The following is a 15,031-nucleotide window of genomic DNA, read 5'->3' on the forward strand; positions in this document are numbered from 1 at the left end:
AACACCACTGTGCAACGCTTTTTATTGATTTATCAAAGGCTTAGAAGTGTAGGACTATCAGACAAAGCAGTCTGCTGGTTTGAAAGCTACCTTTCTGGAAGATCTCAGTGCGTGCAGGAAGAAGGCATCACTTCTAGCTCCCTTATAGTATTCAAAGGCGTGCCCCAGGGATCAGTCCTGGGACCACTACTCTTCATTTTATATATCAATAGTCTTGATCAAAATGTTATTAATGCAAATTCCCACTTTTATGCTAATGACACTGTAATATACTGCTCTGCACCTACACTAAATCAGGCCCTTTGTCAGCTACAACTTGCTTTTAATACTGTACAACGTACCTTGTCTGACTTAAAACTTGTGCTGAATGCTGATAAAACGAAACTCATGATGTTCTCGAACTCCAAATCAAAGCCACTGAACCTTCCTGCTATCACCACCTTTCAGGGCTTTGAAATTGAGTCTGTATCTCAATACAGATATCTGAGATTTGTGATCGATGATTCTCTCTCTTTTAAGCCTCACATTCAACAATTGGTAAAAAAAAACAAAAAAAAAAACGCAAGTTAAAATTAGGATTTTATTTTAGAAATAAGTCTTGCTTTTCATTTAAGGCCAAGAAAACACTTGTTGCTGCCACTTTTATGTCAGTGCTAGACTAAGGGTAATAAGGGTATTCTCGGTCTGCTTCCATCCTACCTACAGAGCTACATACTTCAAAAAAGTAATGGAAGTTACCATCTTTGCTCGCAGGATTTACACCTTCTAACCATCACTAAAGCCCGTACTGAATTAGGAAAAAGGGCGTTCAAGTATGCTGCTCCCTCTTCTTGGAATTGGTTGCAAGATACTTAAAATCTTCGGGAGCTGGTTTCCTTGAATGTTTTTAAAGGTCGTCTTAATGATCTGTAGGCAGAAATATCTGACTGTAGATGTTTTAGCTAACTCGTATTGCCCTTTTTGATCGCTTTGTTGCTGATGACTTATTGACAGATTCTGATGAATGGTTCTTTTTGTGATTCCTGTATTTATGGTCATTGTTGTTAAGTGTTTTTTATGTCTTAAACCCTGTAATTGTGCTGCTGCCTGTCTTGGTCAGGACGCTCTTGTAAAAGAGATTTTAATCTCAATGAGACTTTTTCCTGGTTAAATAAAATAAAATAAATAAAAAGAGGGTAGTAAATTAAACTGATGCCTGAGGGCTAAGCAGCTCATCATCTAGTATGCTTCTTTCAAACACTCATAATGTGCTGCAGCAGTAACAGTGAAGTGTCTTAAGTCTATTGACTCTCGTGATGTTCACTGGAGCACAGCGCTCTCTGCCGCTCAGTGGAACATGAGCTCCCTTCATCAGTGAAATATTTGGAGTACTTTTCAAACATGTTCTAAAAATATCAAAATATCCTTTTCTAAGTTAAAACACGAGTGTTCTGTTATTAAAAAAGAAATGTGAATTTATTCTGTTGTATGTTTCATGGTCTGAAAAACCTTTCATCTCTTTGTTGACTCAACCAGTTGTCATTTTCTGCAAATAAAATAAAAAATCTGAGAAATTGTATTTAGAAGTTGCGAGAAATGTTGTTTACAATAAAACAAAAAATGGGGGCGCAGATAGCCTGGTGGTTACGTCTCACACCCGTGTATGGTGGCTACAGTCCTCGTCGCGGCAACCCACGGCTGCCGCGACGAGGCCCCCCCCCCCCACCCCTCCTCCCAGCATTTCCTGTCTCTCCTCAGCTGTCCGATCTAAAAAAAAATGCAAAAAGGCCACGCAAAAAACCCTTAAATAACTTAAAATGACTAAATAACAAAAATGTTCATTGCTCTCAAACACAACCCTTTGAATTGTAGAACCAGAGAAAATCTTTTTTTTTTCAGTGGTCTCATCTTTCTGAAGCTGTAAACGTAGTTAAGAATACTGCAATACAAAGTATTTGTTAGATCTATTATGCTCACTCTCACTGTTAATGATGTCAGTCTGGTAGACCTGTAGAGTAGCATTGTGAGATGTGTACCTCAAAAACATTCTTATCTATCTGAAACTGGTGTCAGTAAAATCCCTCATTTCAACCTTGGATTAAAACGCTTCATTTCAGCTGCTGTCTCTTTAAGGCCCCGCCCCCCCAAGTGCCAACTTTCCTGAGATTGGTCAGCTCTGTTTGCAATTGCAGGGAAATTAAAGGGAGCTTCCGGGGCGGCGTGTCCTGGAAAGAGCTGCTGGGATGGCCGTGCTCCCTGCTTTGCTCTAAAGCTGATCCTGACATCAGGTTCAGGCCAAGTCTCGCACATTTCTTGAAGCGTCTCGTTCCCAGCAGCAGGAAACCACATCCAGGGATTACGGCAAATAACTGTGTATCCTGTGTTTTAAAAAAATGTTGCCGAGGTTTTTTATGGACATGCAACATCGTAACTCATATGTATCTAGTCAAATATATGGATCAACATAATAGATCTCCTTTAATGTTACTCACATTTAATTCTTCTAGCCTGGGTCCCTCAGTCGACCTTCAGTCAGGGTAAACTGACTCAGATTGAGAATGAGTCTGAACACAGACAGAACAAACATTGGAGGTGTTTGTTGCTGTTTGTGGTATAAGATTCATATTGAGGCTCATGCCGCTGTGTGCATGTATATCCAGAGAAGTGATCGGAGAGTTCTCCCACTGCAGCGCTTGTCCCAGTGATCTGAAGAGAGTCTAAATGGGGCGGCTGAGCTCAGTTTGTTAGAGTCGTAGCCTCTCAACTGGAAGGTCGAGGGTTCAATCCCCAGCTGGGCATCATGTCCGATGTGTCCTTGGGCAAGACACTTAACCCTGAATTGCTCCCACTGCTTCGGTGGTGGTGTATGAATGGGATTGGTTACTTCTGATGGATGATACTACATAGTGACCACTTCCATCAGTGTGTGAATTTGTAGGTGTGACCTGCAGTGTATAAGAGCTTTGAGTAGTCAGAAGACTAGAAAAGCGCTACCCAGGCTCAAGTCCATTAACAGAGCTGAGAGACACCTCCTCACTGCCAGATGTAAAACATGTGTTCGACATACCAACAGCAGGAGAGCGAGAGACCAAGATGAAAGTTTCTAAGCAGTTAGGCTTTCTCAGAAAGACCACTCCAGGGGCGCGCTGGTGGTGCAATGGTTAGGGCGCCTGTGGCCTGTGGCCGCCTGTGGCCGCCTGTGGCCTCCTTCCCACGTCGTTCCCCACTCTCTCTCCCTGGTTTCCGACTCTATCCACTGTCCTGTCTCTCCATTAAAGGCACAAAAAGACCACTCCAGTAGTATCTTTTTAAAAAACATTTTACGGTAAAGTTTTTGATTCTGTTTCTAAAATTCCCCTTCTTGGAACACTTGTCACTGCACATTTCTTGCCTCCAGCTTGTCCTGGCATCAAGCGATTTGTCACATTCATCACTATGTCTGCATGTGTAGTTGTTCAGTATTGCAAATTAACAAGATATTATCTTGACCTTCATCGTGTCAGTAGTAGAATCAAGTCCTTTTGTGAGTGTGAGTGGAAACTGTACACAGTAGGTCAGTAGTTCAAATCTTGTCTGTCTTGCAGACGCACATATGTAGGGAGCATGCCCGGGCGCATCATCAACGGTTTGAAGACGGTCGGCGTCAACAATCCCGTGTTCCTACTGGACGAGGTGGACAAACTGGGGAAGAGCCTCCAAGGAGACCCTGCAGCTGCTCTGCTAGAGGTCAGCTCTGTTTCCATCCCTCAGATTGTTTATTTGATCATCATTATCACTTGTGTTACCCAGCCTGTGATGAACCTTCACCTTTCATTAACCTACTGTACATACTTACCAAGTCTACCTTTCATTGTTTTTGTATGTTTGCTTTCCTCTAGTCGTTCCACTTATTCCAGGAAAAAGTCAAATAATCTTCCTGTTGAATTAAAGATTGTGAAAACCTTCATGACAGTTGATAAATGTTCCATCAGGTTCTGGACCCAGAGCAGAATCACAGCTTCACAGACCATTACCTCAACGTGGCCTTTGACCTCTCCCAAGTCCTCTTCATCGCCACAGCAAACACGACGGCCACCATTCCCCCCGCCCTCCTGGACCGGATGGAGGTGCTGCAGGTACCAGGTGGGTTTAGGTTTCAGAGATCCCACCCTCAAGGGACACATCCCAACAAAAAAAACTTTTGAATCTGAGGCCAAATACTTTCTCCGGGAACTAATCCAAAGCTGAATGCGTTTCTGCATGATTTGATTTTCTGCAGTGTAGATTGAAAACAACAGCTGTTTATCCAGTCCCAGTTAGACACATACACACAAACAGACAAATGTGAGCCACTAAATAAAGATCACCCACAGATTATCAGGGATTATATGCTTTGCTATAAAATGATACCTTTCCTTATCTCTAATGTATGTCTTTAGATGTCTAAGAGGTCACATTTTATTTATTCACATAAAAAGTCTCATATTGTTTTTACTCTGCATTCATGAGCTTAAGAGACAATCTCCAAGTATGTGACGTTAGGGGACATTTGGAGATGTGAAGATTGTTGCACTACATCCTGCTGCATGTGCTGAGTGATGTATAACGAAGGCCCTTAACATTCGGTGACTGTGATTAGATGATTTCACTTCTGAGTATTTGTATATCTCAGCAACGACACCATACTGGCCTTTCTGTCAAATCGGCTCCTCAGTGGTTTCAGTGTGTGTTGTTGATTGTTCTCATCCCAATGAACCAAATAACACTGGTACAGTCTGTCTGCACAGTTTGATGGCAAAGCGTCCTCTGAAGACACAACGTATGTGTCCCTGAGCACACTTTTTTTTCTTTTTTTTTTACTTGGAACAGTGCAAATCGCTGCATGATGTACAGAATACAAAATATAAAGCCCCCCCATCCCTACCCAAACCCTCTTATCTCCCCGATCCACAACCCAAAAGACACCCTCAGTCCCCCCCCCCAACGCAATGCTTTTAACAACAATGATAGTATAATGTCTACCTTTACACATATACATACATTTATCCACATACAGTTAGTAAACACAAATAATCCAGGCCATGCAGCTGCTCCTATTAAACCCCATAATCATAAAGAGTGCTGTGTCATTCCAATTAGTTATCCTAGTAACAGTAGTGAAATGAGCACACAACATTTTTAAAGCAGTTAGATCTTGTACTGAGATTTATACATATACTTATATTTACTTACATATACTAAGTTCACACAGTACCAAAAAAAAAAAGTTGTAAAAAACGTCCCGAGGGATGAACCTGGCTCCTGGACTGTCTCCCAAACTAACCAGACCACTAACACATACTGCACAAGTTAGTAACTGTGGGGTAACAATGTAACAACTTCAGCACATTCATAAACAAAGGGAAACACCATCAGGTGTAAATCTGTTAAATGTGTTTTTAGGCTACACTCAGGAGGAGAAGGTGGAGATAGCACACCGTCACCTGATCCCAAACCAGCTGGAGCAGCACGGGTTAACACCTCAACAACTGCATATCCCACAGGACAGCACGCAGGATATTATCAGCAGGTACACACACGCACACACACACATAGCAGATAATCTGGTGTCAGATCGCAGCAGCTGTGGCTCAGTGGTAGAGTCGGTCGTCTCTCAATTGGAAGGTCGGAGGTTCGATTCCAGCTGCTGTGAGATGAGATGAAATTCCCCAGATGTTTGTGGACGTCGTTGCATGTTCACCGCTGGAAAGCTTCTACATGTAATCAGTAAAGAACAGCTCGGTGAGTGATGAGTGAAGCAGAGCACTTATCACACATCTGAGGCTAAAACTGGTTTCAACCTTTGCTTATCAGAGTGTTTCTTAAAGCTGTCAAACAGGTGTGGTGGACATTTGTTGTGACTGTTTATGTGGACTTCTCCTTGACCTGTTTGATTGGATGAAACATTTTTTTTAATCTTGATGACTGAGTGCAGCGGCTGCAGGGCGGTGCAGAGGTAAGCGTTGTCGCCTAACAGGGAGGAGGTTCCTGGTTCAAATCCCCATCAGACAGGAGCTTCTCTGTGTGGAGTTTGCATGTTCTCCCCGTGCGTGTGTGGGTTCTCTCTGGGTACTCCGGCTTCCTCCCACTGTCCAAAGACTTGTTCATTAGGTTAACTGGAGACTCTAAATTGCCTGTAGGTGTGAATCAATCAATCAATCAATCAATTTTTATTTGTATAGCGTCAACTCATAACAAGTGTTATCTCCAGAAACTTTACAAAAATCTGGTAAAAGACCTTAGTCTTTGTCTGTTAACATTACAAAAGAGCAGGTAAAAAGACCTTACTCATTGTTATGTTACAAAAGAGCAGGTAAAAGACCTTACTTATTGTTATGTTACAAAAAGCAGGTAAAAGACCTGACTCATTGTTATAATAATAATAATAACTTTATTTATATAGCACCTTTTAAAAACACAGGTTTACAAAGTGCTTTGACAAACAGCAAGAACAAAGCAAACTAAACACAGAAAAACATTAACAACAGTAAGAATATAACAGATGCAAAATACCAAAAATAATTAAAAACAATTCAACAGAAAAGAACCCAAAGTGCAAGATACACAACCAGACATATATAACCCAACCATCATAAGAACCATCATAAGAACCCAGGAACACAAGAACCCAACAACATGAGCTGAGACCAAGAGGACCAAAGATTTAAAAAGATGTAAGAAACTAAGAGATAAAAGCAAATAAAAAGCAATGAGAAGGTAAGCGCAGTAAAGGAAATAAAAACAAGTGGTTAAAGGATCAAAAAACCCAAAACTATAATAAAAATAAAAATTAACTATAAATACAAAACATAAATAGACAAAGTAAGTAAGATAAGAAATTACCAAGTTAAAACACAAGAGGAGATTAAGATATGAGCATAAATACGAGATAAGACCATAAATAAAAGACAGTAAGAAGTAGAAGAAGATAAAAATAGTAAAACCAGTAAGAGAAGACATTAAGAAGACGACATCACATAAAAGCAAGTCTGTAAAAGTATGTTTTAAGAAGGGATTTAAAAGAATTGAGGGAGTCTGCGAGTCTTATCTCCTCAGGGAGGTCGTTCCAAAGTCGAGGGGCCCTGACTGAAAAGGCCCGGTCACCTTTAGTTTTAAGTCTCGACTTTGGAACGACCAGGAGGCTCCCACCCGAGGATCTAAGACTGCGGGCTGGCTCATATGGTGTCAGTAACTCTGTTATATAGCTTGGAGCCAGCCCCGTCCGTGCTTTAAAAGTAATGAGTAAAATCTTAAAATCGATTCTAGAACGTACAGGAAGCCAGTGTAATGAAGCTAAAATTGGAGTGATGTGATGTCGTCTGTTACAACCAGTAAGAAGCCTAGCTGCTGCATTTTGGACCAGCTGGAGGCGAGACGGTGACTTATTTGTGATTCCGGAAAAGAGGGAGTTACAGTAGTCAAGTCGGGAGAAGATGAGGGCGTGGATGATCTTTTCAAGGTCTCGTTGGGTTAGGATTGTTTTAATTTTGGAGATGGTGCGTAGATGGAAGAAGCTTGATCGGACAACTGTTTTGATATGGGATTCAAAGGTGAGATTGCAATCGAATGTTACTCCTAGATTTCTGGCGGTGGGTTGGACATTGGTGAATAAGGGACCGAAGCTGCTCTTTGAGATATGAGTGGTGTTTGGCGGGTTGAATACTATGATTTCAGATTTAGAATTGTTCAGTTGGAGAAAGTTTTGCGTTATGTTACAAAGATCCAGTCTATCCATCATGAGTACTTTAGCAAAGCAGCAAAAGTTACAGTGGTAAGAAAAAACTGCCTTATTAAAAGGCAGAAATCTTCGGCCGGAGGGGGGGGTGTTGTTCTGGCAGGCCGTCAACCAACGATCTTGAGGAGCCTAAGAGAGCTCAAGAGCTCCCAGGAAAGTAGGTAGTTAGTGACTGAGATTTACAGATAGATACATGCAGTAATATGATGTACTGTATATGCATAGAGAGAGAGAGAGAGAGAGAGAGAGAGAGAGAGAGAGTGAGGAGCTCAAGGTGCCAGTTTCCCCGGTAGTCTAAGCCTATAGCAGCATAACTAAGAGCTGGTCTACACCAGCACTAACTATAAGATTTATCAAAAAGGAAAGTTTTAAGTCTATTCTTAAAAATACAGACTGTGTCTGCCTCCCGGACCCCGGCTGGAAGGCGGTTCCAGAGGAGAGGAGCCCGATAACTGAAGGCTTTACCCCCCATAGTACACTTAGAGACTGTAGGTACCACTAGTAGGCCTGCACTCCGGGACCGTAATGTTCTCGAGGGGCAGTACGGCACTAGTAGCTCCTTCAGGTAAGATGGTGCCTGGCCATTTAGAGCTTTGTAAGTGAGAAGAAGGATCTTGAATTCTATTCTAGACTGTAAAGGGAGCCAGTGCAGAGAAGCCAACACAGGAGTGATGTGGTCCCATTTCCTGGTTCTGGTCAGTACATGAGCTGCAGCGTTCTGGACCAGTTGAAGAGTCTTTAGAGACTTACCAGAGCACCCTGACAAAAGAGAGTTACAATAATCCAGTCTGGAGGTAACAAATGCATGAACTAGTTTTTCTGCATCATTTTGTGACAGGATATTCCTGATCTTGGATATATTACGAAGGTGAAAATAGGCTGTTCTTGAAATTTGCCTGATGTGAGAGCTAAAAGACATATCTTGATCAAAAAGAACTCCTAGATTCCTAACAGTGGTGTTAGATGCCAGGCTGATGTCATTGAGGACAGTCAAATCACTAGAAAAAGTCTAGCTGAGGTTTTTAGGGCCTAGCACAATAACTTCAGTCTTAGCACAATAACTTCAGTCTTGTGAATGTGAGTGTCTGTTTCTATGTCAGCCCTGTGATTGACTGGCGAACAGTCCAGGGTGTATCCCGCCCCGCCTGTCGCCCAATGACAGCAGGGATTGGCTCCAGCCCCCTGCAACCCTGAACGGGAAAAGCGGTAAAGATAATGAATGAATGAATGAATGAGTGCAGCTCTCTGTGTGTGCAAAGAGCTGCCTGAAACACTGTTCTTCAAAGAGTGGGCTTCAGATCAGTGTGTTTTACTGTTTCTTACACATTTAAATCTGTTCAGGGGCAGATTTGAGTCAGAGTCTCTCTTTTGATGATCTCGTACTGTTTTAAATCTTAATGGTTCAAGTGACATCTACCGATTGTTTTCATCATCAGTCAGTCAGTTTTGAGTAAGATATAAGATAAACTGTAAATATATGTAAGTAATTGGTGGGTGATTCACATCATCTTTTTTGAAGCCCAGTTTGCAACCTGAAAAGCCCTGTGCACTTAAAGATGTTTAATCAAATGTTTCCAGCACTAGTGTTCTGTTGTTTGTTTATGGACTTTCTACACAACAGAACTCGTTATTTAACTGAACCACATTTAAAATACAATCTGACTTAGAGCTGCTTATGCAGGGCCTCCTTTAAGATGGTGATCAGCATACTGCCTGCAGACCTTAACAACACTCACTGCACTCTGGTTACTATAGAAACAGCCAACAGCACACAGCATCCTCTAAGAGGTACTCCTGATTTAACAGCCTTTCTCTTTTAGACAAACAAAACAGACTGAATAAAAGAGAAAAGGTTGAAGGTTTGGTTTTAGATTCACTAAATAAAGGAGGTTAATCAAAGTGTCATACTGGTCTCATTGTAGTAAATCATGTTTATTTCAAAAGGGTACTTTTCGTTGATCTCCTGTGTTTTTGTTGTTGAGTTTTATCTGTATCTGTGTTTTTTGCCTTCTAGGTACACCCGTGAGGCAGGCGTACGCTCCTTGGAGAGAAAGTTCGGGGCAATCTGCCGAGCGGTGGCTGTGAGGGTCGCTGAAGGTCACAGAGTCGCCAAAACACAGGAGGCTGTGACCCCTGAAGGGCCAACAAAGCAGAGGGGTAAGAGTCTGAACCCTCAGTCTGTGGGTGTCTCTGCCCTCTCATGTATCAAATCAAATCAAATGATACTCAGTGTTGTTACAGTATCCCGGTAACAGCACCAGTATTAGCCTCTGGTACAGCCTTAAATCAGATCAGATATTAGCAAGTAGACTGTCAGTGCACTCATCTTATACTATAACCTTGAAATCGACTTGTGTATATGGTTCTATATATGACCACAAAGGGATATCAAAAAAATACAAAATAGAAATTGTTGATCTTAATGCTGAAGATCTCTTCTCAGTTTGAATCATATCCACCTAAAACATCTCCTCAAAGGAGCTTTAAATGACTTTGAAATATACGCTTTTCTAAGAGAAACTCTTAGCAGAAAATACCTCCTTACCTTATTAAAGCTAACCATCTGCTCGGATACAAAGAGGAAAAAACCCAATTAAGAACATGCTGAGCAGCTGTAATATTCACGAGTGCACGTTTAAGAAAGCATGTCAGAACGATCTGTGTGGCAGCATTCTGCAGGACAAACTGTTCTGTCAGAGGTTTAATCTGAGGGATAATCAGCCGTATCACAGTCAATTAAACACGTTATTTCCTGTCAGCTGCCGAAGCATCTGAAGCCTGTCTGAAGGATGGTACCCAATAAGTGCAACAGGACGTCTTTCAGCGAGCTGTGTAATGAGCTGGATAATGTGCAGCCAGCTGGTCTTTATTAGTCGTTTGACTAATAAAGAGGGTTTCCTCTCAAGTCTCCTCCCAGCAAAGACTGTGACTCTGTTCTTTATGACATTAAGACAAGTCAAAATCTGATTTCATTTGTCTGAAGAGTTCCTTCTAGGATAAAAAATATGTCTCCAGACATGAGCAGTCATGGGAAAACAAAATAATAATGATTTAGCAGAGAAGCAGAGATGACAGATAAACTGAGGATTTAGGCAGTTATCTGTAGCATTCCTCTGTGTCGCAAGCTCGCTGATATGTGACTGACCTGCAACAGTGATGTGTGTGTGTAAATGATAAATTGACTTGTATGGCACTTTTCTTGTCTTCTGACTACTCAAAGCATTTTACATGAGGGTTGGCAGGAAAAAGTCAAAATATAAGCTGTGTTTTTAAAAAGTCGACAGTTTGAGTTCACACATGCATCCTGCCTGGACAATGTGGGGAAGGGGCTTTTCTGTCTGACTCCTTACTTTGACAGTGTTGTTTCTTTCTTTATGTAAGACTTGTGGATGATGACATCAGGCAGTGCAGTCATGCATCATCATATGAGTACTCTTCAAACCATTTGCAATCAAGTTGATCATTCAAATATAAAGTTAAATGTGTTGTGCAATATGACGAGTTGGCTGTATGGCCAAATTCCATCGGCACTTCTCACTGGGATTTATTTAATTTTGTGTGTTCAGACAAAGCAGTGCCTCCAGAGATGCCGATAGTGATCGATCACATCGCGCTGAAAGACATCCTGGGACCCCCGCTGTTTGACATGGAGGTGAGTGGGACGACAGCAGATTGAGGAGGAGACAAGAGCAGCATCTGCAGAGGCTTTCTGAGTCTTTCTCACAGCTCATGAATATGAAGGCAGCCTGTGCAGTTCTCTCAGCTCCACAGCAGCTGCTCTTCATGAAGTCTGAGTAGTTGAAAACATCATGCATCGTACAGTATAATGTGAAACACCGTACAGTTTGTCTTCGGGCCGTTTACTGTCATGTCTTTTTTTTTTTCATCTCTCTTTTTATCCTCCTCCTTCTCCTCTTCTCTTAACTTTTTTTTCGTTCTCCGTCCTTTACTGATGTCGTTTTCTTTTTCTTATTCATCCCTGAAATTTTAAGCATCAGAAATGCTGCGTGAAGGCTTTCTCGCCTGTTTTCTGATTATTCCATCAAATACAGCTTGAGAGATGATTTGTGAAGTGTCTGTTTGAAGGTGTCAGAGCGGCTCACCCTCCCCGGCGTGGCTCTAGGTCTGGCCTGGACCCCCCTGGGTGGAGAGATCCTGTTTGTGGAGGCCAGTCGAATGGAAGGTGAAGGTCAGCTCACTCTAACGGGACAGCTGGGAGACATCATGAAAGAATCCGCCCATCTGGCTATCAGCTGGCTCAGAGCGAACGCCAAGACCTACCAGCTCACCAACAGTGGGTTCACTACAGCGTGCAGTAGCTTTATAGAAACATACACACTGTCTATTAAACCAATGAACATGCAGATACATGTAATGTTAGTGTCCTTTTAAACAGTTGTTGGAGGTCCAGATCCACTCGACGGTACAGACATCCACCTTCATTTCCCTGCTGGAGCTGTCACCAAGGATGGCCCCTCTGCAGGTGTAACCATAGTAACCTGCCTCGCCTCACTGTTTAGCGGCAGATTGGTCAGATCAGACGTTGCCATGACAGGAGAGATCACGCTACGAGGGCTAGTGCTGCCGGTGGGTTTCACACATTCAGATTGTACATGAAGTATTTTCTATAGGCTTTCATCAAGAGATTTTTATATATATATATATATATATATATATATATTCAAATGAAAACTCCATCTGCACAGATGTTTAATCCCCAGCACCTGACCAGTTCCTTTGATCCAGACAAAAACAGTTGATAGATTTGTGTCGGTTTGTCATCCTCAGGTGGGCGGGATTAAGGACAAGGTCCTGGCGGCCCACAGGTCTGGAGTGAAGCGTGTCATCCTCCCTAAGCGCAATGAGAAGGACCTGGAGGAGCTTCCAGCCAACGTCCAGGCAGACCTTGATTTTGTCACCGCCGCAAATCTGGACGAGGTCCTAAATGCCGCCTTCGATGGAGGTTTCCCGGGGACAGCCAGCTCCTCCTGCACACACCCACAGCTGAGCAGCAAACTGTAACACACCGACAAGAGTATACACACGTGAAGTAAGGAAAGTGTTCCTGAACGGTCCTCATGCAGGACTGACTGAATCATGTTTGAGCGTTGAGATCTGGGAGTAAAATAAGTTCAATCCTGAAATGCAGCTGCAGCAAGAATTCTTAAAAGGCTTGTTGTTGATCTCTAACACTGTTTGAAGATTCTTTCCTCCTGAGGTTTTGTTTTTCACAGGATTAGTTTTCTATCACAGGGTTAATTTGTGGTAAATGAAGCAACAAGTTAGAGCCAAACAACTGTTCAAAGTGAATTCATCATTATCTTATGATAAGAGTGTTGCCATGTCGGTGCCTTTTACGACTCAGAATCAGTTCCTCTGGACTGTTTGCTGTTTCCTTTGATGTTAACATGATATGAGAACGCTCTCCTTTAGACGAGCCCCTATGGGAAGCTGATAGCACTTATTGATTTAGCTCTAAAATTACAGATTTTGTTGAATAATATCAGTAAAGGCAGTTTACTGTGATGGTCTGTGTATGTGAGGGAGGAAACTGATGTGGAAAACGTGTTGAGATGGTGTGCATTCCTGCAGCCTGTTCCAATCACTGAGTTTAAATTAATTAAAATCTAATGTAGTCTGATGTCACCTGATTGGTGGATATCTTTTCCTGTAATTGCAGATTTTAAAATGTATTGACGGTGCAAATATATATTTATATTTTTACATGAAAAGGGAGCTGTCAGTTTGATCGCTCAGTATTATTTCTGATCCATGAACTGTATAAAGAATGGACAGCAGCACATCTCACATCAAGTGAAGCCAAAGGATTTAGAGCTCCCCCTACAGACTTGTGGCAGCACAGCCCCTCCATGTTACCAGATGGGACATGAGTGAAACTATCAAATCTAAAATAAATGTTCCTCAAACATTCTTTAGTTGTTATAGTTATTGTCACGCGGATTTGTGTTAAAGTCATCTTCTATCTGAGAAGTTTTTTTTAATGAGATATAAAATGTAATGATTGACTGCTCTGTTGACGAATGCAGCTTCTGCAGTGCTGTGTGTACCGGAATAGCAAAGTGGAGCAGAAGCGTCGAGAGGAAACATAATGAATGCTAACAAGATTCATTGATCTTTTCCAAAACCTTGAGTGTCGGCTTCACACGACATAAGAATCTGTTCCGCCTTGAACTGTACCGACTGAAATCCTAAATCCCTTTAAGTTAGTTAAATGTGTGTTTTGGTTAGCAGAAGTGGAGTAGCATTCATCCACCGCAGGGTCTCTATTGTGCAACTCACCCTCAAAATGACATCCCCAGCGCACATGTCAGCGCCCGTTATAGGGGGTATATTGGCTTCATTTTTGTACAGCAGGAGGAGACATGTTGTCCATTCTTTATACAGTCTTTGGTCTGCGATACTTCTGTGAAGTGTGATAACAAATTCCATTTGTTTAGCAACACAAAAGATGGATGATTTTAGAAGCTCTCACACCATCAAGTCTTTTAATAGAAACTCTAATCAAACTACCCATAATGCATTTGTGTCCTGTTGAATAAACATGAGTGATGATTCAATTTGTGAGAAAATGTTTGTTTTTGTCCTTGGACCTCTATAATAACACACAGGTATAAAATCACAACATGTGTGTTGTTCTGTACACGTATTAGACAAATTCACCCTGAAGCTGATTTTTTTTTTTCACATCTGTGGCCCAGATGTGATTTCCTCTCTGTCCCCTGTGGGGTAGTAATGTGAAACACCTGCTGCAGCAAATTATTTTAAAACTGTATTTAGACAACCATGAGAAGATTAATGCACTGAAGCAGAAAACTTCACACAGATCGATTTATAAAAAACAAAAAACATCAAAGAATGATGGGGGTAGAAAAAGGGCTGAAAAGATTTGTACTGTAAACATTTTGTAAAGGAATGTTCCTGGAAACAAAATATGCCAAAATCAGCTGGATGTTTTTAAATGTGAACAGTTAATATTAGAACATTAAAATGATTAAAAAGACTATCAAAATATAATTCAGTGGACTCCTTCTCTCAGACAGGAAGAAAGTACTGGAGCACAGGAATCACAGAAGGCAACGCACTGCGTCTTCAAACGCACCAATAGGAGGAAGACGCAGTGCATTATTCTTTGCACATAAATACATTTTCCTTAAATGGATCTTGGGCTCCAGTATACTCTCTTTGGATCCTGTCTGAGAGAAGGAGTCCATTGAGGTATATTTTGAATGTCTAAAATCCATCTGAGAGCACAGACCTGTGGAGCTCAAAGAGCTTTCT

At 41.7% G+C, this 15,031-nt stretch overlaps 1 protein-coding gene across 2 annotated transcripts in view; it reads left to right on the forward strand.

Annotated features, from left to right (window-relative positions):
- lonp2 (lon peptidase 2, peroxisomal) overlaps positions 1–14,310 on the forward strand; it is a 29,424-nt gene extending 15,114 nt beyond the window's left edge. For both annotated transcript variants that reach the window (XM_020653068.3, XM_020653069.2), the window contains exons 10-17: positions 3,564–3,705; positions 3,951–4,101; positions 5,401–5,527; positions 9,747–9,889; positions 11,299–11,384; positions 11,819–12,026; positions 12,129–12,319; positions 12,521–14,310. In XM_020653068.3, coding sequence (XP_020508724.1) covers positions 3,564–3,705; positions 3,951–4,101; positions 5,401–5,527; positions 9,747–9,889; positions 11,299–11,384; positions 11,819–12,026; positions 12,129–12,319; positions 12,521–12,754 — 1,282 coding nt within the window. In that variant the 3' untranslated portion in view covers positions 12,755–14,310. The remainder of the gene's footprint in view (positions 1–3,563; positions 3,706–3,950; positions 4,102–5,400; positions 5,528–9,746; positions 9,890–11,298; positions 11,385–11,818; positions 12,027–12,128; positions 12,320–12,520) is intronic.
- The last annotated feature ends 721 nt before the right edge of the window (positions 14,311–15,031 follow it).

The sequence above is a fragment of the Labrus bergylta genome, chromosome 7 (genome assembly GCF_963930695.1).
Source record: "Labrus bergylta chromosome 7, fLabBer1.1, whole genome shotgun sequence".
Classification (NCBI taxonomy): domain Eukaryota; kingdom Metazoa; phylum Chordata; class Actinopteri; order Labriformes; family Labridae; genus Labrus; species Labrus bergylta.